At 56.0% G+C, this 24,116-nt stretch overlaps 2 protein-coding genes across 5 annotated transcripts; one reads left to right on the top strand and one right to left on the bottom strand.

Annotated features, from left to right (window-relative positions):
* Positions 1-1,158: 1,158 nt before the first annotated feature.
* Positions 1,159-6,603, bottom strand: CHCHD5 (coiled-coil-helix-coiled-coil-helix domain containing 5). Of its 4 annotated transcripts, none has more exons than XM_038770904.1 (4): positions 6,579-6,603; positions 4,872-5,012; positions 1,998-2,222; positions 1,159-1,370 (listed from the first exon to the last, which is right to left on the bottom strand). In XM_038770904.1, the coding sequence occupies exons 2-3, from the start codon at positions 4,967-4,969 to the stop codon at positions 2,003-2,005; spliced, it is 318 nt and encodes a 105-aa protein (XP_038626832.1). In that variant the 5' UTR covers positions 4,970-5,012; positions 6,579-6,603; the 3' UTR covers positions 1,159-1,370; positions 1,998-2,002. The 4 variants fall into 4 exon arrangements, with proteins under 4 accessions (XP_038626832.1, XP_038626834.1, XP_038626831.1 ...); XM_038770906.1 differs by lacking the exon at positions 6,579-6,603 and adding an exon at positions 6,181-6,310 and having other exon boundaries at positions 4,872-5,008; XM_038770903.1 differs by lacking the exon at positions 6,579-6,603 and adding an exon at positions 6,181-6,261.
* ATP13A1 (ATPase 13A1) lies at positions 6,265-23,709 on the top strand. Its single transcript, XM_038770702.1, has 26 exons — positions 6,265-6,588; positions 11,065-11,154; positions 11,278-11,468; positions 11,630-11,702; positions 12,437-12,592; positions 13,398-13,467; positions 14,525-14,631; positions 14,728-14,857; positions 15,806-15,861; positions 16,114-16,240; positions 16,351-16,488; positions 16,608-16,728; positions 16,959-17,116; positions 17,545-17,720; positions 18,226-18,336; positions 18,519-18,644; positions 18,734-18,848; positions 20,462-20,661; positions 20,905-21,001; positions 21,249-21,448; positions 21,617-21,731; positions 22,058-22,254; positions 22,439-22,581; positions 22,704-22,815; positions 23,039-23,182; positions 23,285-23,709. Exons 1-26 carry the CDS (start codon positions 6,265-6,267, stop codon positions 23,393-23,395), a joined length of 3,588 nt encoding a protein of 1,195 aa, XP_038626630.1. The 3' UTR covers positions 23,396-23,709.
* Positions 23,710-24,116: the final 407 nt, after the last annotated feature.

Raw genomic sequence — 24,116 nt, 5'->3', positions numbered from 1 at the left:
TATTTATTGAGCGCTTATTATGTGCAGAGCACTGTACTAAGCGCTTGGGAAGTACAAATTGGCATCACATAGAGACAGTCCCTACCCAACAGTGGGCTCACAGTCTAAAAGGGGGAGACAGAGAACAGAACCAAACGTACCAACAAAATAAAATAAGTAGGATAGAAATGTACAAGTAAAATAAATAAATAAATAAATAAATAGAGTAATAAATATGTACAGAGGTCTTTACCACCTCTGCCAGATACCCGTGGATTGGGGTAAATAATAATAATGATGATGGTATTTGTAAAGCTCTCACTATGTGCCAAACACTGGGTAAAATTGGCCTTTCCCAGCCCAGCCTCCGGAGTGAAATGCAGCCAGCTCTGGTCCATGACCCTTGCCATAAGAGCAAGTCTGGGGGAGGCAGGGAAACAGGTGTCAGCCCACCCTCCCTCCTTGTCCATCTCGGGTAGATATTCTCAGTCTATCTCTATTGACTGCCCCAACCCAGGGAGCAAGTGCCTGCCCACAGGGAGAGTGTAGTCTTTCATGCCCTGCCTCTCCCCCTCTCCTCCCTGCCCCCCGGGGATGGGGTGAACGCAGAACAGAAGTGTTTCTGGAAGAGGAGTTTAAGGCCACTGGCCCACCCCCATCCTCCTTGCCCCTTCCAGCCTCACTGCTGGACTTTGGTGCATTACCCTGTGACCAACATACACTGGGCTGTAAAATGGCAGAACATCTCCCGCACTGCTGTAGGGAGAGACAGACGGCTCAGAAACACGGATCCTAAGCAACACATACAGCGACAAAGACAGAGGCACAGAGAGGGAAGCCCGGTGCCAGGCCTGAGCCACACACACAGTTGCATACAGAGGCAGCCAGAGATTCAGAGTCACACCCAGATGCACGGAGCAGCATATAGAACTCAGATAGACAGATCCAGAAGCAAAGGCATGTGTGCGTCTGGGGGGGTGCCCGGATCCCGTGGGAGGGATAGGGGACGTAGCTCCTGCTCTGAGCCAAGTCCTGCTCTACATGGACCCCGGGTTCTCTCCCTGGATGACCCCCCCGCCCCCACCCCGTGAGCTATGTGGACAGTTCAGGGAGGCTTTTGCTCAGAGACTCCTCCGGCCCCAGGGCATTTATGACAGCCAGGGTTCAGCAATGTAGGAAAACTATTTTTATTAGGGGGAGGTGGAGTCAAGTTTATATAGCAGCAGGACAGCCTGGTGGGGAGAGGGGTGGGAAGGAAAATTGAGGAGCTGCCTCCTCTTCCCTTTCCACAAACCTCAATGCCCAGACAGGGGCGAAGGCACAACGGCAGCATTTCTTCAGTCCACAGGGCAGTCAGGAGTCTGGGAACAGGGGAGAAGAACAAGAAGGACCTGTGAGGAAAAGAAAACAGAAATTATAGTAGGCAACCATGTGGGCCTTGAGACCAAAGGGTGGGCAGAGAGGAGCAGATCACCCCCGCCACGGCCCCTGCCTGCCCTCAACATGCCAATGGCAGAGTTTCTACCCCCTGGTATGGTGGACAGCTGCCAGCAGCCTTTGGAACAACAGTACACGTGCATTAGTCAACCCACTTTCTGCCCGGGCTGTAGGGACCGAGAGCTTATTCCGGAGCTGAGGGTTGGGGTAAGGCTCAGTGGCCAGGCCAGGAGGAGAAAGGGGATGCCGCTCGAAACAGCACAGGACCGGGAGTCGGGAGAAGCAGGTTCTAATCTTGGCTCTGCCACTTGCCCACTGTGTGACCTCAGGCCAGTCACTGGACTTCTGTTTTCTCATCTGCAAACCAGAGATTCAATATCTGTTCTCTCTTCCCAATTGACTGGGCGCCTCATTTGCGATGGGAACTGGATCTGACTGCATTATATCTCCCACTGTGCTTAGCACAATGCTTGACACCTAGTAAGCACTTAATACCACAATTATCCCACGATTATTAATCCCACCCCAGAACCCCTCCACCCCACCACCATGACTCCCCCGATCCCCAGCCCCATCCTGACCTCAGTCAGTCAGTCTGTTTGACCTGGTCGGCACAGAGCAGGAAACGGTTCACATGGTCAGTGCAGTTGTCCACGGCGGTCGGGTTCTGCTGCATGCAGCGCTCAAACGCCTCAAATGGTCCCGCGCATTCCTGGCGGATCTTCCTTATGATAGGGCTGGAGGAGACATCCGCCACGTACATAAACATGCAGGCCTTCAGCTTGGCTTGGAGCCTTCGGCCAGTGCTGTTGGCGGAAATCCAAGCACCTGGCTGACCTCAGCTATCTCATATTTGTCCTCATCTGCTATGACTGTGCCCTCTCCTCTGCTCTGCTCAGCAACCCTATTTCTCCTCCCTTTATTGACCCCCTTGCCCATGGTTCTCACCAACTATTCCAGACCTCTAACTCACTCTTTAAATCTCCAGTGCCCGCTATGTAACTCCTCTCTCGCCCTGGCCAACTATCTTGTTGACAAAATCAAAATCTTAAGACACAAATTCACCAAAATCTCCCCTCCAAATCCCTTATTCCTTGCCATCCCTCAAGAGATTCCCCCCTCTGCTTTCAAAGTCAAGAGGCCTTCCCTGATTTATTTCCCATGTAACTGCCCCTTCGGCACATCCACATCACTAGGCAGCCCCCTCCCATACACGCTGCACGTATGTACAGATCTCTATGCTTAACTGCTCTTTCCTACCTGTAATTTATTTAGTGTCTGTCTTTCCTGCAGGATGGGAAGCTCCTTGTGGTCAGGGAACATGTCCACCCGCTCTGTTGTGCTGTACTCTCCCAAAAGCAGTACAATGCTTTGTTCATAGTAGATTCTCAGTAATCAGCCAATCAATGGTATTTATTAAGTGCTTACTGAGTGTAGAGCACTGTACTAAGTGCTTGGGAAAGTACAACAGCATCATCATCATCAACAGTATTTACTGAGCACTTAACTGCGTGCAGAGCACTATATGAAGCCCTTGGGAGAATACAATATAGAAACGTTTCTTGCCCACAGAGAATTGATAATCTTGAGTGGGGGGGAGAGACAGACTTTAAAATAGATTATGAATAGGGGAAATAGTACACTACAGGAATATGTGGGGCTGTGGTGAATAGCAAAAGTGCAGAGTTGACACAGAGGGAAGGGGGAGGGAGCTTCAGGCCAGAGGGAGATCATGGACAATGGGTCAGTGGTGGAACAGATGAGATCAAGATACAGAGAGTAGGCCGGTGTTAGTGGAGCAGAGTGTGCAGGTTGCGTGGTAGCAGGAGATGAGCGAGTTTAGGTAGGAGGGAGAGAGTTAACTGAGTGTCTTAAAGCCGACAGTATGGCATTTCTGACAGGTGGATGGGCAACCATTGGAGGTTTGTGGGGAGATATGGACTGAACATTTTTTTTAAATGTCTGAGCAGCAGAGTGAAGAGGTAGGGGGAAAGACAGGAGGCAGGGAGGTCAGTGAGGAAGCTGCTATGGTAGCCAAGGTTGAGAAGTGCTCGGATTAGCATGGAAACAGTTTGGATGGAGGGGAATGGGCAGATTCTAAAGATGTTGTAAAGGCAGAACTGACAGGATCTCATGACGGATTGAATGCGTCGGTTGAATACGAGACGAATCAAGGATAACGCCAAGGTTATGGGCTTGTGAAACAGGGAAGATGGTGGGGCTGTCTGCGGTGATTGGAAAGTTAAGGGGAGGGCAGGGCTCGGGTGGGAAGATGAGGAGTTCTGTTTTGGAGAACTTGGCAGTGTTGGCGGGACATCCAAGTAGAGATGTCCTCAAAGCAGGAGGAAACGTGAGACTACAGAGGAGAAAGAGCTGGGCTGGAGATGTAGATTTGGGAATCATCCACATAGGGAGAATAGTTGAAGGCATGGGTACAAATGAGTTCTCCAAAAGAGTGGGTGTAGCTGGAGAATAGATGGGGGCCTAGAATTGAACCTTGAGGGACCCCACAGTTAGGGGGTGGGAAGCAGCGGAGGAGTCCTTGGAAGAGACTGAGGGGGGTGGTCAGTGTTGGTGAAGCCAATGCTAGAAAATGTTTCCACGAGGGGGTGGTCCACGGAGTCCAGGGCAGTCCAGAGGTCTAGGATTCGGATGGACTAGAGCCCATTGGATTTAGCAGGAAGGCGGCTTAGAGAGGGTAGTTTCCTTGGAGCAAAGGGGGCAGAAGTCAGATTGCAGGGAATCAAGGAGTCTACTACCTCTCTTGTCCTCTCCCAAGGGTTTTCTCCCCCTCTGAACTGTGAGCTCGTTGTGGGCAGGGAATGTGTCTGTTGGTTGTTCTGCTGTACGCTCCCATGCGCTTAGCACGGTAGCAGCGTGAAGCTGCTTGGAGAAGCAGCGCGGCTCAGTGGAAAGAGCACAGGCTTGGGAGTCAGAGGTCATGGGTTCTAATCCCGGCTCTGTCACTTGTCAGCTGTGACACTTTGGGCACTTAACTTCTCTGTGCCTCAGTTCCCTCATCTGCAAAATTGGGATGAAGACTGTGAGCCCCCCGGGGGACAACCTGATCACCTTGTAACCTCCCCAGCGCCTAGAACAGCGCTCTGCACATAGTAAGCGCTTAACAATTACCATCATCGTTATTATTACAGTGCTTTGCGCATGGTAAGTGCTCAACACGATCGAATGACTGAAGGAGTGAGAAGGGTTTTGTGCAGCGCTCTGCTCACAGGGGATTCTCGGGAAAACAATCACTGATGGACTGCTTTGGGGAAAGCTCTCGGCCCCCAACCCTGTCACCGTCCACAGTCTTTTAGACTGCGAGCCCACTGTTGGGTAGGGCCCGTCTCTAGATGTTGCCAAGTTGGACTTCCCAAGCGCTGAGTCTAGTGCTCTGCACATAGTAAGCGCTCGATAAATACGACTGATGATTGATTGATTGGCCGGGCACTCACTGTGAAGACGTGCACTGGGCTATGCTCATCTTGAGGTAGTGACAATCCCGCTGCCAGGTCTCGGGCCGGGCGGCCACGCAGCGGCTGTATCGCTCCATCTCCGGCCCACAGTGGCGCGCGGTGATCTCCAGGGCTGCCTGCCTGGGAAGGAGAGGGATAAAGTTGGGGGGACGGGGGTCAGCCGGCATGCGTCTGTTGTTGTCATCATCATCATCATCAATCGTATTTATTGAGCGCTTACTGTGTGCAGAGAGCACTGTACTAAGCGCTTGGGAAGTCCAAGTTGGCAACATATAGAGATGGTCAATCAATCAAATTTCTTGAGCGCTTACTGCATGCAGAGCACTGTACTAAGCGCTTGGGAAGTCAAAGTTGGTAACATATCATCATCATCACCATCATCAATCGTATTTATTGAGCGCTTACTATGTGCAGAGCACTGTACTAAGCGCTTGGGAAGTACAAATTGGCAACATATAGAGACAGTCCCTACCCAACAGTGGGCTCACAGTCTAAGAGGGGAAGACAGAGAACAAAACCAAACATACTAACAAAATAAAAGAAATAGAATAGATATGTACAAGTAAAATAGAGTAATAAATATGTACAAACATATATACATATATACAGGTGCTGTGGGGAAGGGAAGGAGGTAAGAAGGGGGGGATGGAGGGGGGCAAGGGGGAGAGGAATCAATCAATCAATCGTATTTATTGAGCGCTTACTATGTGCAGAGCACTGTACTAAGCACTTGGGAAGTACAAATTGGCAACACATAGAGACAGTCCCTACCCAACAGTGGGCTCACAGTCTAAAAGGGGGAGACAGAGAACAAAACCAAACATACCAACAAAATAAAATAAATAGGATAGAAATGTACAAGCAAAATAAATAAATAAATAAATACATAGAGTAATAAATATGTACAACCATATATACATATATACAGGTGCTGTGGGGAAGGGAAGGAGGTAAGATGGGGGGATGGAGAGGGGGACGAGGAGGAGAGGAAGGAAGGGGCTCAGTCTGGGAAGGCCTCCTGGAGGAGGTGAGCTCTCAGTAGGGCCTTGAAGGGAGGAAGAGAGCTAGTTTGGCGGATGGGCAGAGGGAGGCCATTCCAGGCCCGGGGAAGGACGTGGGCCGGGGGTCGATGGTGGGACATATAGAGACAGTCCCCACCCAGCAGTGGGCTCACAGTCTAAACGTCCCCCGAGCGCTCAGGACAGTGCTTTGCACACCCAATAGGAGCGAATGAATGGTTGCCCTTGACCGCCCCTCCCTCCCCGGCTGAGGCGCGGCGGTGGCTCACATTTCGGGAGGCCCGGGAGGCCCGGAGCTGACCGGAAGTGAGGCGGCCCGCAGTCCCCGGAAGGCAGCGCGGGAGCTGAGGAAGATGGCGGCGGGGCTGAGGCGGCGGGCCGAGCCGGCCGGCCCGGCGCTGGTGGCCGGCGAGGACGAGTTGGTGGCCGCGGTGTGGCCCTACCGGCTGCGGCCCCCGCTGCGGCGCCTCACGGTGCTGCCGTTCGCGGGGCTGCTGTACCCGGCCTGGCTGGGCGTCGCGGCCGCCAGCCGTTGGGGCTGGGCCGGGGAAGGGGGCTGGGCCCAGGCGCCCGAGGCCGCGCTCCTGGCCCTCGCCGCCATCGGCCTCGCTCACGCGCTCACCGTCCTCTCCGGCCACTGGTCCGTGCACGCGCGCTGCGCGCTCACCTGCGCCCCGGTGAGTACCTCGGCCCCGGGGGGCTGACGAGGGGAGGGGAGGGGAGGGGGGTCGTGGCCTGGCCGGGACCCCCTTGTCGTCGTCCCCCCCAACCTCGTGGGGTGGCCCTCCTCCCTCGGCCTGTGACGATCCTCCCGGTAGTCAGGAGGCCAGAAAAGCCACGTCAGCACCTGGGCCGAGGCTGGGAGGGAAGGAGGCTAGTGTAGACAGAACCGGCCTGGTTTTTGAGCCCACAACAGCAGCAGCAGCAGCTTCATTCCTGAAGAAGAAGAAGGACGTTTGTCAAGCGCTTACTATGCGCCAGGCCCTGTTCTAAGCGCTGAGGACTGACCACACCACCTCCAACGCCAGGGCCGCCCCCTCCCTCATTCAGTCGTTTTGATTGAGCGCTTGCTGTGTGCAGAGCACTGTCTTGTCATCATCAGTCGTATTTAGTGAGCGCTTACTGTGTGTAGAGCACTGGACTAAGCGCTTGGGAAGGACAAGTTGGCAACATATAGAGGCAGTCCCTACCCAACAGTGGGCTCACAGTCTAAAAGGGGGAGACAGAGAACAAAACCAAACATACTAACAAAATAAAATAAATAGAATAGATAGGTACAAATAAAATAAATAAATAGAGTAATAAATATGTACAAACATATATACATATGTACAGGTGCTGTGGGGAAGGGAAGGAGGTAAGATGGGGGGATGGAGAGGGGGACGAGGGGGAGAGGAAGGAAGGGGCCCAGTCTGGGAAGGCTTCCTGGAGGAGGTGAGCTCTCAGCAGGGCCTTGAAGGGAGGAAGAGAGCTAGCTTGGCGGATGGGCAGAGGGAGGGCATTCCGGGCCCGGGGGAGGACGTGGGCCGGGGGTCGATGGCGGGACAGGCGAGAACGAGGTACGGTGAGGAGATTAGCGGCGGAGGGTGCGGGCTGGGCTGGAGAAGGAGAGAAGGGAGGTGAGGTAGGAGGGGGCGAGGGGATGGACAGCCTTGAAGCCCAGGGTGAGGAGTTTCTGCCTGATGCGCAGATTGATTGGCAGCCACTGGAGATTTTTGACAGCCACTGTACTAAGCGCTTGACCCCAATCCCGAACCTCCAGGAGGGTCCTCCCAGTTCATTCATTCATTCATTCAATCGTATTTATTGAGCGCTTGCTGTGTGCAGAGCACCGTACTAAGCGCTTGACCCCAATCCCGAACCTCCAGGAGGGTCCTCCCAGTTCATTCATTCACTCATTCATTCGTATTTATTGAGCGCTTGCTGTGTGCAGAGCACTGTACTGAGCGCTTGACCCCAATCCCGAACCTCCAGGAGGGTCCTCCCAGTTCATTCATTCATTCATTCTATCGTATTTATTGAGCGCTTACTGCGTGCAGAGCACTGTATTAAGCATTTCGGAAGTACAAGTCGGCAATGTATAGAGACGGTCCCCACCCAACAACAGGCTCACGGTCTAGAAGGGGGAGACAAACGAAACATGTAGACGGGTGTCAAAATCATCAGAACAAATGGAATTAAAGCTAGATGCACATCATTAACAAAATAAATAGAGTAGTAAATATGTACAGGTAAAATAAATAGAGTAATAAATCTGTACAAATATATACAAGTGCTGAGCCCAAGCGTAGACACCAGGGACCCCCACTCCCTTGACCCTCTAGCAGCAGGGCTCCCCTACTCGTGGGGTCCCGGACTCAGCACAACCCTCGTGTCAGTAGGGGGTCTGCACTTCCCAGTTTGGGAAAGCATTCTTGGGTTGAAAGTGTGGACACCCAAGCCCTTCCTCTGTTCTTCATCGGAGGGAGCTGAAGTCATCCCTGGACTGGGATTTTGAATTTTGAAATTTGATTTTGAATTTAATGGGATCAGGAGGGGAGTTTAATCAGAGCGCCCATTCGGTCAGGATAGGGAGAGGGACTCTCTGCCTCTTTGAGTGCCTTGCCCATTCATTCATTCGGTCATATTAAGCTCTTACTATGTGTAGAGCACTGTACTAAGTGCTTGAAAAAATACAACAGTAAACAGGGACGTTTCCTGCCCACAACGAGCTCACGGCGTAATAATAATAATTGTGGTATTTGTTAAGCGCTTACTATGTGCCGGGCACCATTCAAAGCGCCGGGGTAGATACAAGGTGATCAGGTTGGGCACAGTCCGTGTCCCTCATGGGGCTCACAGTCTTGAGGGAACTGAGGCATAGAGAAGTGAAGTGACTTGCCCAAGGTCACACAGCAGACACGTGGCCGAGCCGGGATTAGAACCCACAACCACTGACTCCCAAGCCGTGCTCTTTCCACTAAGCCACGCTGCTTCTAATGGGTGGTGTTTGTTAAGCGCTGTGTTAGGTATCAATTGGGATGTTTACAAGGTAATCGGGCATGGTTCTGGATCTCGGAGGGACTCAGAACTGTGATGGGTGCCTTCGTGGTTGTGCATTCTCATGGTTGGACTATCTACTATCTCTAATGTTCCCCAACCCAGTGTGGAATGATGATTCCAGGGAACAACGAGCACTGATTCTGGAATCTCTGTACCAGCTGTGATTGGTAGGGTGGAGTGGTGATGCACAGAGGGCTCGACAGATGGTAGAAAACCATTTACAGTAGGTCTTTGACATTACTGGGGTCTTTTTGTTGTTGTCGTTCCCAGTTCGTTAATTCATTCAATTGTATTGAGCGCTTACCATGTACAGAGCACTGTACTAAGCGCTTGGAAAGTACGATTCAGCAACAGAGACAAACCCTAGCCAACAACCGGCTCACAGTCTAGAAGTCTAGTTCCCAGTTTCACCTCTCCGTGTTTGGCGAGGCGCAGACCCATGGCTGGCTGTGGGGATGCTGCATTCCAAGTCTTTAGCGGCCTTCTGACCCCCACCATTTCTCAGGAAGCCCGAATGGCCATGAGTTATTAAATTCATCCAGTCGTATTTATTGAGCGCTTACTGTGTGCAGAGCACTGGACTAAGCGCTTGGGAGAGTACGATACAACAACAACATTCCCTGCCCACAACGAGCTTACAGTCTAGAAGCGGGGGAGAAACTTTTGCCGCCCCGGGCAGACGGTGTTTGCAGTTTCACCCAATTTGCAGGGGATTCCAAGTGTAGCAGTTATAATAATGTTTGTGTGCTTACTATGTGACAAGCACTGTACTAAGCACTGGGGTAAGTACAAGATCATGAGGTTGGGCACGGTCTTTGCCCCTCATCGGGGTCACAATCTAATGGGGAGGGAGAACAGGTATTGAATCCTCATTTTACAGTTGGGGTAACTGAGGCCCATAGAATCAATCAGTTATATTTATTGAGTGCTGTGTGCATTCCTTCATTCATTCAATCATATTTACTGGGAACTAACCGCGCAAAGCACTGTACTAAGGGCTTGGGAGACTATGATATAACAATAAACAGACAGAGCACTGTACTAAGCGTTTGGGAGAGTGCAGTATAGCAGAGTTGGTAGACACACTCCCTGCTCACAGGGAGTGAAGTGACTTGCCTCAGGTCACACAGCAGGCAAGTCGCAGGCGCAGAATTAGAACCCAGATCCTACTTGCAGGCTCATGCCCTTCTCACTAGGCCGCATGGCTTCTCTACTCCAGCCCCTGTGAGTACCAAAGGACTACTGCACTGAGTTAGCCTCCCTATCCCATCTCACCGGGGCACCAGGACACTTTTTTTTTCTTTTTATGGTATGTATTAAGTACTATGCCAGGCACTGTACTAAGTGTTGGGGTAGATACAAGTTAGTTTGGACACAGTCCCTGTCCCATATAGGGCTCACAATCTCAATCCCCATTTTACAGAGGTAACTGAGACACAGAGAACTGAAGTGACTTGCCCAAGGTCACGCAGCAGAGAAGTGGCGGAGCCTGGAATAGGACCTAGGTCCTTCTGACTCTGTGGCCCGTGCTCTCTCCATTAAGTGGTTGGCTGTGCATCTTTAGAGAGACAGAGCTGTCCCTGACTTTCCCCTTCAGTCAATCAGACAATCAATGGTATTTACGAGGAGCAGCATGGCGTAGTAGATAGAGCACCGGCCCGGGAGTCCGAAGGTCATGGATTCTAATACCGGCTCTGCCACCTGTCTGCCGTGTGACCATGGGCAAGTCACTTCACTTCTCTGTGCCTCCGTTTCTTCTTCTTCTCTAAAATGGGGATCGAGACGTGGGCCAGGGGCTGTGTCCAACCCGATTTGCCTGTATCCACCCCAGCGATTAGTACAGTGCCTGGCACACAGTAAGCACTTAACAAATACCGTGATTATTATTGTTATTATTGAGTACTTACTACGTGCAGAACACTGTACTAAGTGCTTGGGAGGGTACACCGCAACAGAGTTGGGAGACGTGATCCGTGACCACAACGAGCCCAGAATAGTGCCATCCACCCCTGCATAGTTTTGGCCACATCTCCCAAGAAGTGGCCGCCCTTTTTCTTTCCCCCAAGGCCCGCGATGCAAAAATGAGAGTGGCCCGTGCCTCTTTCTTTCAGGAGCGTGACCCCAGGAAAGCTACGTTGGTCAAGGTGGTGCCGACCCCGAATAACGGTTTCCCCGAGCTGGTGACCCTGCACCGGGACCAGGTACGGAGCGGATCCAACCTAGTCTGTCCTGCCCCTGGGGTATGAGGCTCCCATGAGACTGCGGGGAAGGGCAAAGGTGGAGACCAGCCTGCAGATGTCCTTGCGAGGTCTCGCCTGTCACAGGGAGAAGACGGGAGGGAAGTGCTGTCCTTTGAGTTCCAGAAGATCAAGTACTCTTACAACATGGGTGAGAAGAGGAAGTTCCTTCCCGTGGCCTTCCCTGTGAGCAGCCCCCTCTCGACCTACCAGCAGGCTAGGGGCTACCAAGAAGAGGCGGAGATTCGGGGAGCGGAGAAGAGATACGGCATGAACAAGTGAGCCCCCTCCCCCCAGGAAATCACTCTTGGCTCTCCCCTCTCGCCCCCTACTCCTCCACGGGTGTGTGTAAAGGTGTGGTGGGGGAATTTCTAGCCATAGGAGGGGTTCCGGTGTGGTTCCCTTCCCCCCCCCGCCAACATTTTCCCTCCTCCTGCAGGGCAGAGATGGTGGTGCCCGAGTTCTCCGAACTTTTCAAGGAGCGGGCGACAGCTCCCTTCTTCGTCTTCCAGGTAAATGCCGGCACCGGGAAGCGTGAGAAGCGGCGTGGTCTAGTGGATAGAGCACGGGCGTGGGGGTCAGAGGACCTGGGCTCTAATCATGGCTCCACCAGGGGAAGGGGTCCCTGCCGGATAGAGCCCCTTGGACAGAGGGTCCCCAACAGAGAATGAAAGGAGCGGAGGGGAGCTGGGATGGCGCAGTAAGAGCTCAAAAAATACCAGGGATTGATTGATTGTCTGCTGTGTGACCGTGGGCAAGTTGCTTCACTTCTCTGGGCCTCAGTTCCATCATTTGTGAAATGGGGATTAAGACAGTGAGCCCCATGTAGGACATGGACTGTGTCCGATCTGACTAGCTTGTATCTACCCCAGGCTTAGTCTGGTGCGTGGCACATAGTCAGTGCTTAACTGACTGTGCTGTCGAGTTGTCTCTGACCCATAGCGACTCCATGGACAAAAACCTGGGGACAGATGGGAATGGCAGCCCCCCCACCCCCCAAGGGGAGCCAGGAGAGAGTGGGTCCCTCCAAGAAGAAGGCGTCTCCCCACTGGTCCTGTCCCCTGTGGGTGCCTAGGCCAGCGTTCCGGCTGCATTATTTGATTCCCGCTTTGAGATGGGGCATGGCGACTCCCCAGCCTGTGGATCTTCTGTTCCATCAGGGCCCTGGAGAAGACAAGTGGGTGGATGGGGTTGAGGGATCGGCCAGCTGGGAACTGACCGGCCCTGCCCCGCTCCTCCCGCCCAGGTGTTCTGCGTGGGACTGTGGTGTCTGGATGAATATTGGTATTACAGCGTCTTCACCCTGTCCATGCTGGTCGCCTTCGAGGCCTCACTGGTGCAGCAGCAGATGCGGAACATGTCAGAGATTCGAAAAATGGGCAACAAGCCGTACATGATCCAGGTACCTCGCTGTGCAGAAGGTGGGCGCTGGGCCAGGAGGAGAGGGCCGCAGAGCACTCCGGGCGGTGAGAGCTAGGTTTAGGGGGCTGGAACCAGGCATTCGTGGTGTGGGGCAGACATGGGAGGCAGCGAAATTTGGCTCGGCCCCCAGGGGCCACGTTCCAATCCGATCATCCGGCTCCCCTTGCGGGGCTTCTGGTCAGGCCTGCGGGGAGATCAGGTAGGGAGCCGGCAGTGGCCCGAGGGATGGCGGAATTGGGCCGGGCCCTCCTTGAGGCCGGCGGCTAGAAGTGGGAGCCGTAACAAGGTTGGGCTATGCCTTTCTCTCGGCCTCGAGTTGGGAATGGGCACTGTGGACCCTGCCTGGTCTCCCCCCAAGTGGTTTTTACTGCGCGTGTGTCTGGATGTCCACCTCCCTGTCCCGTGTGTATGTGCGTGTGCATGTCTGTCTATTTCCTTGGGCACGTGTGCTTGTGCGTATGTGACTTCTTCCTTGGATGTGTGTGTGCTTGCATATCTGTCTACTTGCCTGGACTTGTATGGGTGTGTGCATGTCTGTCTACTTCCCAAGACATTTGTGTGTGTCTGTACCTCTCATTTTTTTCCCCACTCACCCCTTCCCAAGTTCACTCACCGCCAACCTGGCTTGAAATAAAAAGCTGCACCCCTGCTGCAGGCTTCGGCCGGATTGGATCCCATGGGAAGGAGACCCTCGGTTTGAGAAAGGGTCTCTGCCGTCCCCCTCGCGGAACGGGAGGGCGACCACGGGGTGTGCGCGTGACCCTCCCACGGCTTCTCTGCTGCAGGTTTACCGCAGCCGGAAGTGGAGGCCCGTGTCCAGCGACGAAATCATTCCCGGAGACATCGTCTCCATAGGTAATGCTCTTGCACCCAGGAGGGGCACCTCCTCCAGCTCCCTAGACTCCGCCCTGGGCCAGAGGATTCGGATTTTGCCATTTGCAGTGGCTTCTCCCTTTCGTGTGTGTGAGAGATGGCATCGGCATGCCGCATGGTCAAGGGGAGGATTTCGTGATGTCTCCAGGATCTCTTTCCTGAGCCGCAGTTAGTAGCGGAGTCATGGCTGGCAGGTGACAGTTGTGACCGCTAGAACGTAAGACCGTCCGACCTTGAGGAACACTATCCCCGGGTCAGGACCGTGGTCCATCGAACCCGAGATGCCGGTGGCCCCGGGACGCTTGGAGAAACCGGGTCTCAGTGGCCCTCCCGGTTAGGGATGGGCCGGCCAACATCTTTAACGGGCCCGCTGGGGAACCAGTGAGCTGAGAGCATGGTCGGCTCGGACCCCAGGATGGCTCTTTCCTGAGTCTTGACAGGCCGAACCCAAGGCCATCAGACCGCGGGCCGGGCCGCTACCGAGGTCGCTTGCCAGTCTGTCCAGCCGCCACACTCGGTCTTGGACAGAGACTCCTGGACATATTGAAGAATCGTGTGCTGGTTACCCTCTTAAGATGCCTGTCTTCATAGTTAAGGAGGAACAGTCCAGTGGCCCTAACCGTCCATTTCAGGAATCCGGTATGGACTTCTTAACTGTGAATCGATCCCATCCCTCAGCGGGCACGCTGATCTTTTCAGCTGCACCGCACCCTGTGGGAATGGCTTCCTGGTTGCTCACCCTACCCTGGATGAAGAAGTGTTTCCTTTAGTTTGTTGGGAGCCTGCCTCCCTCCGGCCTTCAACGGGTGCCCCCTCGTCTTGATGCTGTGGGGTTTGGGGGAATAACAATTCTGCGTTCTCCCCATTTACACCCTTCAGGATTCTGTAAACCCGAGTCTTATCCCCTCAGCCTGCATCTCTCCAGGCTGCGGAGTCTTGATTTTTTCCATCTGCCCTCGAACGGAAGCTACTCCATCCCTTTGAACATCCAGGTCGCCATTCTCTGCCCCTTAATCGCGCCTCCCACCACCCCCCACAGGTCGTTCCCCCCACGAGAACCTGGTGCCCTGCGACGTGCTGCTGCTGCGCGGCCGCTGCATCGTGGACGAGTCCATGCTGACCGGGGAGTCGGTGCCGCAGATGAAGGTGCGGGGCTGGGGGGGAAGACGGGAGGACGGGCGGTCCTGGGGCTGAGCTGGGTCAGCGGGCGGATCGGCCCGGAGCTCACTCCCTGACCTGTAGGAACCTGTCGAAGATCTGGATCCGGACCGCGTGCTGGACATGGAGGCGGATTCAAGGCTACACGTTGTTTTTGGGGGCACGAAAGTCGTGCAGCACATCCCCCCGCAGAAAGCCACCACGGGACTGAAACGTAGGTCCTGGTCCCCCTTGCCCTGCAGTCCCTCTGGTACTCCCTGCCTCCACAGGACTGAAACCTAAGTCATCTGTCCTCCCCCCCCCCCCCCCACCCCCCCCCCCCCAATCGCTCGTTCTCTGCTCTGTTTCTCTGTCTCCCTGGTTCGGAAGCATGGCTCAGTGGATAGAGCACGGGCCTGGGACTCAGAAGGTCAGGAATTCTAATCCAGGCTCCGCCACTTGTCTGCTGTGTGACCTTGGGCAAGTCACTTCACTTTTCTGGGCCTCAGTTACCTCATCTGGAAAATGGGGTTTAAGACTGTGAGCTCTACAAGGGACAGGGGCTGTGTCCAGCCCGATTTGCTTGTGTCCACCCCAGCGCTTAGTACAGTGCCTGGACCGTAGTAAGCGTTTAACAAACACCACAGTTATTATTAATCATAATAATAATAATGATAATGGTGGCATTTGTTAAGCGCTTACTATGTGCAAAGCACTGTTCTAAGTGCTGGGGAGGTTACAAGGTGATCAGGTTGTCCCGCAGGGGGCTCACAGTCTAATCCCCATTTTACAGATGAGGTACTTGAGGCCCAGAGAAGTTAAGTGACTTGTCCAAAGTCACACAGCCAACAGTTGGCGGAGCCGGGGTTTGAACCCATGACCTCTGACTCCCAAGCTCTTGCTCTTTCCCTTGGGCCACACTGCTTCCCATAATTAATATTCCCATAATAATAATTATTATTATTAGGTCCCACCCCTCCTCTCCATGCCCCATCATTTCCCTACCCTTCCATGTCCCTGTTTCCATCTGAGGCCTAAACCGAGGGGTTGTGTGTCCCGCCCCCTTGCCCAGTGGGTGTTGGGATCTTGGCCCATCTTGTCCCCATGGCAGCCTCCCAGGGCTGGGGTTGGAGATGGGGCGGTGTTTCAGCAGGCTTGACTGTGGTTACCATCTCTGCCTTAGCGGTCGACAGTGGGTGTGTGGCCTACGTCCTGAGGACCGGCTTCAACACGTCCCAGGTATGTGGGCCGCCAACGCTGGGCTCGGTGGGGGCGGCCGGAGGCAGGGCCCATCTCCCCCTCGATCTGCTTCAAGACACCAAACCTTCCTGCAAGACTGGGTAGGGTAAATCCCAGGCTTGAATATTTGGGGTCCTGAAACCCAATCCCCTAAAGTCTGGCATCCACAAGGGTGTAGATGGGCGGGTCTGCGCCTTCCTCCCCCAATGAAAGGTCCGTGTTCCCCCGTCCCCACTCCCCCCCCCCTTGCAGGGGAGGCTGCTGCGCACCATCCTGTTTGGGGTCAAGAGGGTCACGGCCAACAATCTGGAGACCTTCATCTTCATCCTCTTCTTGCTTGTTTTTGCCGTGGCGGCAGCGGCCTACGTCTGGATTGAGGGTGAGAGCTGGGATTGCCTCGTGGACAGACGGGGACGGAAACCTGCCACCCCCCACCCAGCCCCCCCGGTGGGATTCTGGTCCCCCATCTGTCTCCCTCTGTGTTTCCAGGCACCAAGGACCCCAGCCGGAACCGCTACAAGCTGTTTCTGGAGTGCACCCTCATCCTGACGTCCGTGGTCCCTCCCGAACTGCCCATTGAGCTGTCTCTGGCTGTCAATACCTCTCTCATCGCCCTGGCCAAGCTCTGTGGGTGATGGGTCCCTGAGGCCAGGGCAGGGGGGGGTCTCCACGACCGGTGAGACCCCGAGAATGTGACACCCTCCCTTCTGCCTCCCCTTTCCTTCTCCTCTCTTCCCCACCCACAGACATGTACTGCACGGAGCCCTTCCGGATCCCTTTTGCCGGCAAGGTCCAGGTTTGCTGCTTTGATAAAACCGGCACGTTGACCAGCGACAGCCTCGTAGTTCGGGGTGTGGCCGGACTCAAGTGAGTAGCCGCTCCGGCAGTGCAGGGGCCGGGCGGGAGGCGGGGCCAGTCCCAAGAGTGACCTTCTTTTCGGCCTCCCGTCTTTCCTGCCCTTCAGACCCCTGCCCAGGTCCCCCCCCAACCCCCCACCCGCCCCCGCCCCCATACTGGGCGAGGCCGCGGGGTGGGCGGGGAGCTGCGGGAGTCCCAGCCCGTGTCCCGTAACTGCTGGCCGTTTCCCATCGTTGCAGAGATGGGAAGGAGGTGACGCCAGTGTCCAATATTCCTGTAGAAACACACCGGGCCCTGGCTACGTGCCACTCCCTCGTCCAGCTGGATGATGGGACCCTGGTGGGAGACCCACTTGAGAAGGCCATGCTGACTGCCGTCGACTGGACCCTGACCAAAGGTAATTCACTGGGGGAGGTGGTTAGGGTTAGGCTGTGGGACTAGGCTACGCTCCAGAGGTGGCTGCTCTCTTTGGGGGTCCCTGCCACTGGAGCATCCTTGCTGGATATCCCTCACACAATGGGCAGAGGGCGGGAAGGACCCCCTCCGCCACGGGGTCCCCTCTGTCCCCATGCCGGGCTGAGGTCGGAGGGGTCTATGGGGCACATGACTGGATCGCTCAGGAGTTGAGTGGGAGAGAATTTTGTCTTTTAGTGTTGGCTGGGTGAAATATAATCCACTCTGAGCCCCCACCCATTCTGCTCAGCTCCGTGGTTCCTCGCCAGCAGTCAGGGCAGGGGAGAAAGGTGCAAGGGAGCTAGGGCACTTGCTGGCCAATGAGGCTGTGAAACTTTCAGGACCATTCCCTTCCCCGTTGTTTGTTTCCAGATGAGAAGGTTTTCCCCCGGAGCATTAAAACTCAGGGCCTGAGAATTCACCAGCGCTTTCATTTTGCCAGCGCCCTGAAGCGGATGTCCGTGCTGGCCTCCTACGAGCGGGCTGGGGCCCCTGACCCGTGCTACATCGCGGCCGTGAAGGGGGCCCCCGAGACTCTGCACGGCATGGTGAGCGGGGGCCGGTGGTGGGGAGGAAGCTGCCCAGCTCTCCCCATCCCTCCCCCCCTTCCCCCCTCCCACCCGGCCCCCCAGGCTGCCCAGTTCTTTTCCTTCCCCCTGGGCTGCCCGACTTTCCCCATCTGCCTGGAGGCCACTAGCCTGCCGGCGCTCCCCCCCACCCCACCTCTGCGATCTCTGCGTCCCTCGGGACTGACCAGGGGACCCAGAGAGGCTGTTTCTACCCTTTAGGGGTGGGAGAGAGGGGTTTCACCCTTGGGGTTCCCAGCTGTAAGGGTGAAGGCATCGTTTTCCCACAGATATCTGACCAGGCCCAAGAGCTTCTGAGTCAGGCTGGAAAGTCCAGAAATGGAGTGTTTCTGACCCATGAGCTTTCCACGGCCTGCCCCCCACCTCCCCCAAACCTTCTCCAGTCCTTTCTTGGTGGCTACCCGCAACGGGTGGTTTTGTTTTACTCCAAAGGTGAGAGTCTTTCCACCCCTGTCTCCCCCGCCAGTTCTCCCAGTGCCCGAGCAGCTACCGTGATGTGCACATGGAGATCTCTCGTGAAGGGGCCCGCGTCCTCGCGCTCGGCTACAAGGAGCTGGGACATCTTAGCCACCAGCAGGTACGACTCCCGCCTCCCAGGGCCCGGCCTCCACCCTCCCTGCTCCGGGCCTGCTCCGGGCCCCTCGCTCCTTCCTTCCAGAGCCCCCTATTCCCTGAGGAGAGAGTCTGCAGGGGAGAGACTCCCAGCGCGCCCCCCCCCGACCCCCAACACAGAGACCTCCCTCCTGTTTCTCATCAAAGGTGCGAGATGTCAAGCGTGAAACTCTTGAGTGTGACCTGAGGTTTGTCGGGTTCATTGTCGTCTCCTGCCCCCTCAAAGCCGACTCGAAGGCAGTGATCCGGGAAATCCAGAACGCCTCACACCGGGTACCTGTCGCCTGCCCCGCGGACCCTCCCCTCCCCGTCAGCCCTGAGCTGTGCTGACCCCCACCCACCCCCCACCCCAACCCTCCCAGGTCGTCATGATCACTGGGGACAACCCGCTCACAGCCTGCCACGTGGCCCGGGAGCTACACTTCATCGAGCAGGAGCAGGAGCGCACGCTCATCCTGCAGGCGCCTTCCGGCCGGGGTGAGAACCCAGGGCCGGAGCCGAGGCCCAGGGATGGGATGGGCGGACGAGAGGGGGGAACAGGGCCGGGAGCGGGGATGGGAAGGATGCCAGTGGGCATCCAGCCCGCCCAATGTGGACGCTTGCTCTTGTGCTCCGATGGTGATCCTTGGTGGTTGGACAGAGATTTCCCCAGGTCATTGCCCACTCAGGATTGGATTCCCTGTCCTAGGCAGCTTGCCGGGAGGAAACACCACACAAACTGCCTCTTTGTATTCCTCAGTTTGGCCATCAAAAGCGGCTGTGCTAAGCCCCAACACCAATCAATTAGTGGTATCAGTTGAGAGCTCACGGTGGGCCGAGCGCTGTACTAAGCGCTTGGGAGAGGACAATACAATAGAGCGGTTAGACATGATCCCTGCCCTCATGGAGCTTACGGTGTGGGGGAGACCGACGTTAAAAGAAATTACAGACAGGGGAAGTGGCAGAGTATAAGAACTTGAACGTAAGTCCTGTGGGGCTGGGGGTGGAGTGGAGTATCAAAGTGTTTCAAGGGGACGGACCCAAGTGCAAAAACATCAGTTCGTGCGTCACCCTGTAAACCAAAACAGGAGCCCAGTACGGTCCTCAGGAAATGCTGAAGATCGTGAGGAAAGCACACGTGTGTCCTACTTTAGTATCATCGGGGCACCTTGTGTGTGCAGAGTACTGTCCTAGGCGCTTGGGCACGTACATCAGAAGGAAAAGATGTGCCTGCCCTCAAGGAGCTTACGCTGTAATGGGGGCCGCAGGAAACATACATTGATGAATAGCCCAGGTAAAGTAAATGAAGTCAGTAGCATTTATTGAGCACCTTGGGTGTCAGAGGACTGTATTAAGTTCTTGGGAGAGTGCAGTAGAGTTAGACTTGCCCTCACTTGCTATAATCTAATAGGGTAGGCAGATAATGAAATGATTTACAGATAGGAGGGAGATAAGTGATTGCTTAAGTAAAAGGGCACGTAAGAATGTATAACGGGGCTTGTGGCTGGGTGGGGAGGGAAATAATATGGAGAGAAGGGAAATTCATTGGGGAAGACTTCCTGGAAGAGATGTGATTTCAGAAGGGCCCTGAAGGTGGGAAGGGATTTGGAGGGAAAAAGAGTTCCAGGCAGGAGGAAAGACGTGAGCAGTAAATCCGAGGTGGGAGAGATGAGAGCGAAGGCCGGATGGACAGAGCGCAGGCCTGGGAGGCAGAGGGGCCTGGGTTCTAATCCCGGCTCTGCCGTTTATCTGCTGTGACCTTGGGCGAGTCACAACTCCTCTGTACCTCAGTTATCTCATACCTGTAAAATGGGGATTAATACTCGGAGCCCCATGTGGGACATGGTCTGTGTCCAACCTAAGTGCTCGGTGCCCCAGTTTCCCTATGTGCAAAATGGAGGTTTAATCCCTTCCCCACTCTACGTCACAGGGCTGTTGTGATGGTGGAATGAAATCCCCGATAGGTGAGCGCTTTGGGGCAGATTGGAGTAGGCGGGGGGCAGGAGGGTTGTTGATGTCAATGCAGTTGAGGAGCCAGAGCGCTGTTGATCGTATCCCTCTCCCTCCCCTTGCACCCGCCCGTGGATGGGGGTGTTGCGTGTGGGCTGCAGGTGGCAGGTGGCAGTGGGAGTCGATCGACGGCAGCCGAACCATCCCCCTGACCCCCATCTCCCTGCCCGAGCTGGTCCGGGACCACGCGCTCTGTCTCACCGGGGACGGCCTGACCCACCTTCAGGCGAGTGACCGGCCACAGCTGCTGCGCCTCTTGCCCCACGTGCAAGTGTTCGCCCGGGTTGCCCCCAAACAGAAGGTGAGAGAGACCGAGCCCCCTGCCAGGCAGATTTCCGAGCCTAGCCAGGGAGCGGCTTACTGGCTCTGCTGGCTACAAGCCCACCCCTCCCTACCTTGGTTTCCTCTTAACCCTGCCCCAATTCCTCCCGTCCCCACCCCCCCCCAATTCCAGTCAATTTCCCCTTCACTCCTCCCTCTCTGTTGCCGGTTGCCCTGCCCCTTCCTGAAATTGATCTCCCTGCCGTGGCCCTTCCTGCCTCAGGAGCTGGTGATTACCAGCCTGAAGGGGCTGGGCTATGTGACGCTGATGTGTGGGGACGGCACCAATGATGTCGGGGCGCTGAAGCACGCGGATGTGGGTGAGTGTGGCCTGGGCCCGCCCCCCACCCCAAGTTCCCTGTTTGGCGGGGAGTAGGGTGGGGAACAGCCAGCAGGGCGTTCTCAGGGTAGGAATTTGCTGGGTGGTCAGTGGGGCGTTTCCAGAACGGTCAGCAAACCCTCCAAGAGACGGTGCCCCGGATTGGGGGCGCCGGGCTGGGGCCTTATCCCTTCCCTTCAGCCCCCAGCCGGGTCAGGCAGACTGACTCACCTCGCGGCCCTTTGCAGGGGTTGCACTCCTGGCCAATGCGCCCGAGCGGATGCCCGAGAGACGGCGGCGGGGCCGGGAGAACCCCAGCGATGGGAGACTCAGTTCTGGTGGCGGCGGCAGCAACGTCACCCCATCCAGCGGCACGGTGAAGCCGACATCTCGGGCTGCCAAGCATAGGATTATGGCCCAGCGGGAGGAGCAGATGGCCGCCCAGCGGGTGCGTGACCTCTGACCTCTCAGGCGTGGGCTGCGGCTTTTGGGGGGGGGGAGTAGGCAGGGATGGTCCCCTCCCTCAGCTGGCCTCTCCTTGTCACCCAACCCCTCCCCTCTTAAGTGTGTCCATCCCGACATGTCCATCCTGACCCCGTTGTGCCCCTCCCAGCAGGAGCGACTGAGCCAGGTACTGCGGGACCTGGAAGAGGATCACGTCCCCATCGTCAAGCTGGGAGATGCCAGCATCGCGGCCCCGTTCACCTCCAAACTCTCCTCCATCCAGTGCAGTGAGTCTGCAGAGGGACCAAGGGGAGAATTAGCCAACCCTCCCTCAAACCAGCTTGGTGGAGGAGGCTGGGGGACAAAAGACTTCAGCCCAGATGCCCAGTCTCCCCCCCCCCCCCCCTTACTCATCATCATCGATCATATTTATTGAGCGCTTACTATGTGCAGAGCACTGTACTAAGCGCTTGGGAAGTACAAATTTGCAACATATAGAGACATTCGCACTCAAGTTTGGGGGCAGAGCTATCCCCAACTTCTTGGAGACCTCCCCTCGAGAAACGGTGCCGGGCCCCCTCCTGACGCCGCATTTCCCCTTCCTCCCCACCAGTCTGCCACGTGATCAAGCAGGGCCGCTGCACGCTGGTGACCACGCTGCAGATGTTTAAGATCCTGGCGCTGAACGCCCTGATCCTCGCCTATAGCCAGAGTGTCCTGTTCCTGGAGGGAGTCAAGTTCAGTGACTTCCAGGCCACCTTGCAGGGCCTGCTGCTGGCTGGCTGCTTCCTCTTCATCTCTCGCTCCAAGGTGCTGGGATCAGAGGTGTAGGACGGATTGGCGGGGTAGAGCCTCAGCGTAGAGCCGAGTCAGCTGCTGGGGCTGGGAAAAGGACGAGGATAGGTAAAGGTGGGAGCTGGGCCAGGGCTCGTGGAAGCCTTTACTTGGAGAGCTCCCTGAGTCTCCTCCCCCTTCCCTTCTCTTACCTGCACAGCCCCTGAAGACACTGTCCCGGGAGCGGCCGCTGCCCAACATCTTCAACCTTTACACTGTGCTGACGGTGCTACTGCAGTTCCTTGTGCACTTCCTGAGTCTCATTTATCTGTATCACGGGGCTCAGGCCCGCACACCGGATAGGTTGGCATGGGATGGGATGGGGGTTCCCTGAGGGCCAAGCTCCGTTCCCCTCCCCTCCCTTCCCTCTTCCTCCCCCCACCTTCCCACCCCCAACTTGAATCATCTGGGCTCTCGGTCCACAGGACAGAGGGCTTTGTGGATCTGTACAAGGAGTTTGAGCCCAGCCTGGTGAACAGCACCGTGTACATCATGTCCATGGCCATGCAGATGGCCACCTTCGCCATCAACTACAAGGTGACTGGGATCCTGGACACAGGCTCTCCCTCTCTAGGCTGCCAGTCCTCGGGGTCCTAGGGATGAGAGTGCTGCGGGAGGTGGGGGTTGCGGGGTGGATGCTGGGGCCAGCGTTCTGCCCCGGTTGGAGCCAGGTCCTGGAGTCCCATCAGACCCGTCCCCCAGCCCTGCGCATCCCCCAACCCCCGCCCCGGGCTCAATACATCCATGTCCACCCCTCCAGGGTCACCCCTTCATGGAGAGTCTGCGGGAGAACCGGCCCCTCCTGTGGAGCATCGTCCTCTCTGGTGCAGCCATCGTTGGACTCCTGGCCGGCTCCTCCCCTGACTTCAACCAGCAGTTCGGCCTTGTGGAGATCCCCACTGAGGTGAGGACTCCCACGCCCTCACCCACCCCTGTCAGAGCCACTTTGTCTGGGCTCCCCTGTCTGCCTCCCCCCGTCCCGACATGATCCCTTGTCTTCCTCCAGTTCAAGCTGGTGATGGCCCAGGTCCTCCTGGCTGACTTCTGCCTGGCCCTGCTGGCTGACCGTGTCCTGCAGTTGTTCTTGGGGAGCCCCAAGCTGAAAGTGCCTTCCTGAGACTCCCTCTTGACCCCAAACCGGACCCCAACCCAGACTCCTGTGAACCAGCAGGGAGGACCATCCGGTGCGGGGAGGAGGGGGTGGAGGGGAGAAACAGGACGTGGGGAACAACTGGGCTGATGGAAGCCAGAGAAACCCCTACACACGTACCACATTCACACAAACATGTGCACACTGGCTTTTATCAACGTTTCCAGGACAGACTGAGTTGGGGGGGAGGGGGGAGGGGATTTTTGTGCCCCCCATCTCCCGGGGGAGAATCTATGAATTTGGTAAATAAAAAGTATGGATGTATTTTAAAGGCGGCCATGCCACCCTTTGCCAGTGTATGATGTGATGGGGTTGCAGTGGGGGGGTGGGGTTGCAGCCCTGTATTTCATCCGCCCCCGTCACCCTGGCAGTGAGTCTGCCCGCCTGCAGTAGAGCTGGGACCGTGGAATCCAATCATCATCAATGGTACTTATTGAACACTTACTATGTGCAGAGCACTGTGTCCTCCGCGAGGGCCCGGTTCAGATCTGTCTTAGGCCAGACCTGCTGTCCCTTGTTGGGCTATGGCCGCAGCCAAGGCCCCACTCACGCCAAGGTGGCTGCAGTTGAGGGAGTCGGGAGCTAGGGAGGTGGGAGGTGGATCAGAGCAGGGGTCTCACGGGGGCTGGTGGAATTGAGACGACAGCCAACTCAACTTGCCGAGCGCTGTCTGGCTGCAGCCCGGTTC

The sequence above is a fragment of the Tachyglossus aculeatus genome, chromosome X2 (genome assembly GCF_015852505.1).
Source record: "Tachyglossus aculeatus isolate mTacAcu1 chromosome X2, mTacAcu1.pri, whole genome shotgun sequence".
NCBI lineage: Eukaryota > Metazoa > Chordata > Mammalia > Monotremata > Tachyglossidae > Tachyglossus > Tachyglossus aculeatus.
Note: the sequence above shows the minus strand (reverse complement) of the source record. Positions and strands in the feature narration are given on the sequence as shown.

Bases quoted from the DNA above. Each gene is read 5' to 3' on its own strand.
- ATP13A1 (XM_038770702.1), top strand. From the start codon at position 6,265: ATGGCGGCGGGGCTGAGGCGGCGGGCCGAGCCGGCCGGCCCGGCGCTG. The intron at 15,862-16,113 runs GTATGTGGGCCG...CCCCCCTTGCAG, and splicing joins CCGGCTTCAACACGTCCCAG to GGGAGGCTGCTGCGCACCAT. The intron at 23,183-23,284 runs GTGAGGACTCCC...GTCTTCCTCCAG, and splicing joins TTGTGGAGATCCCCACTGAG to TTCAAGCTGGTGATGGCCCA.
- CHCHD5 (XM_038770903.1), bottom strand. The intron at 2,223-4,871 runs GTGAGTGCCCGG...TTCCGCCAACAG, and splicing joins GCCCAGTGCACGTCTTCACA to CACTGGCCGAAGGCTCCAAG.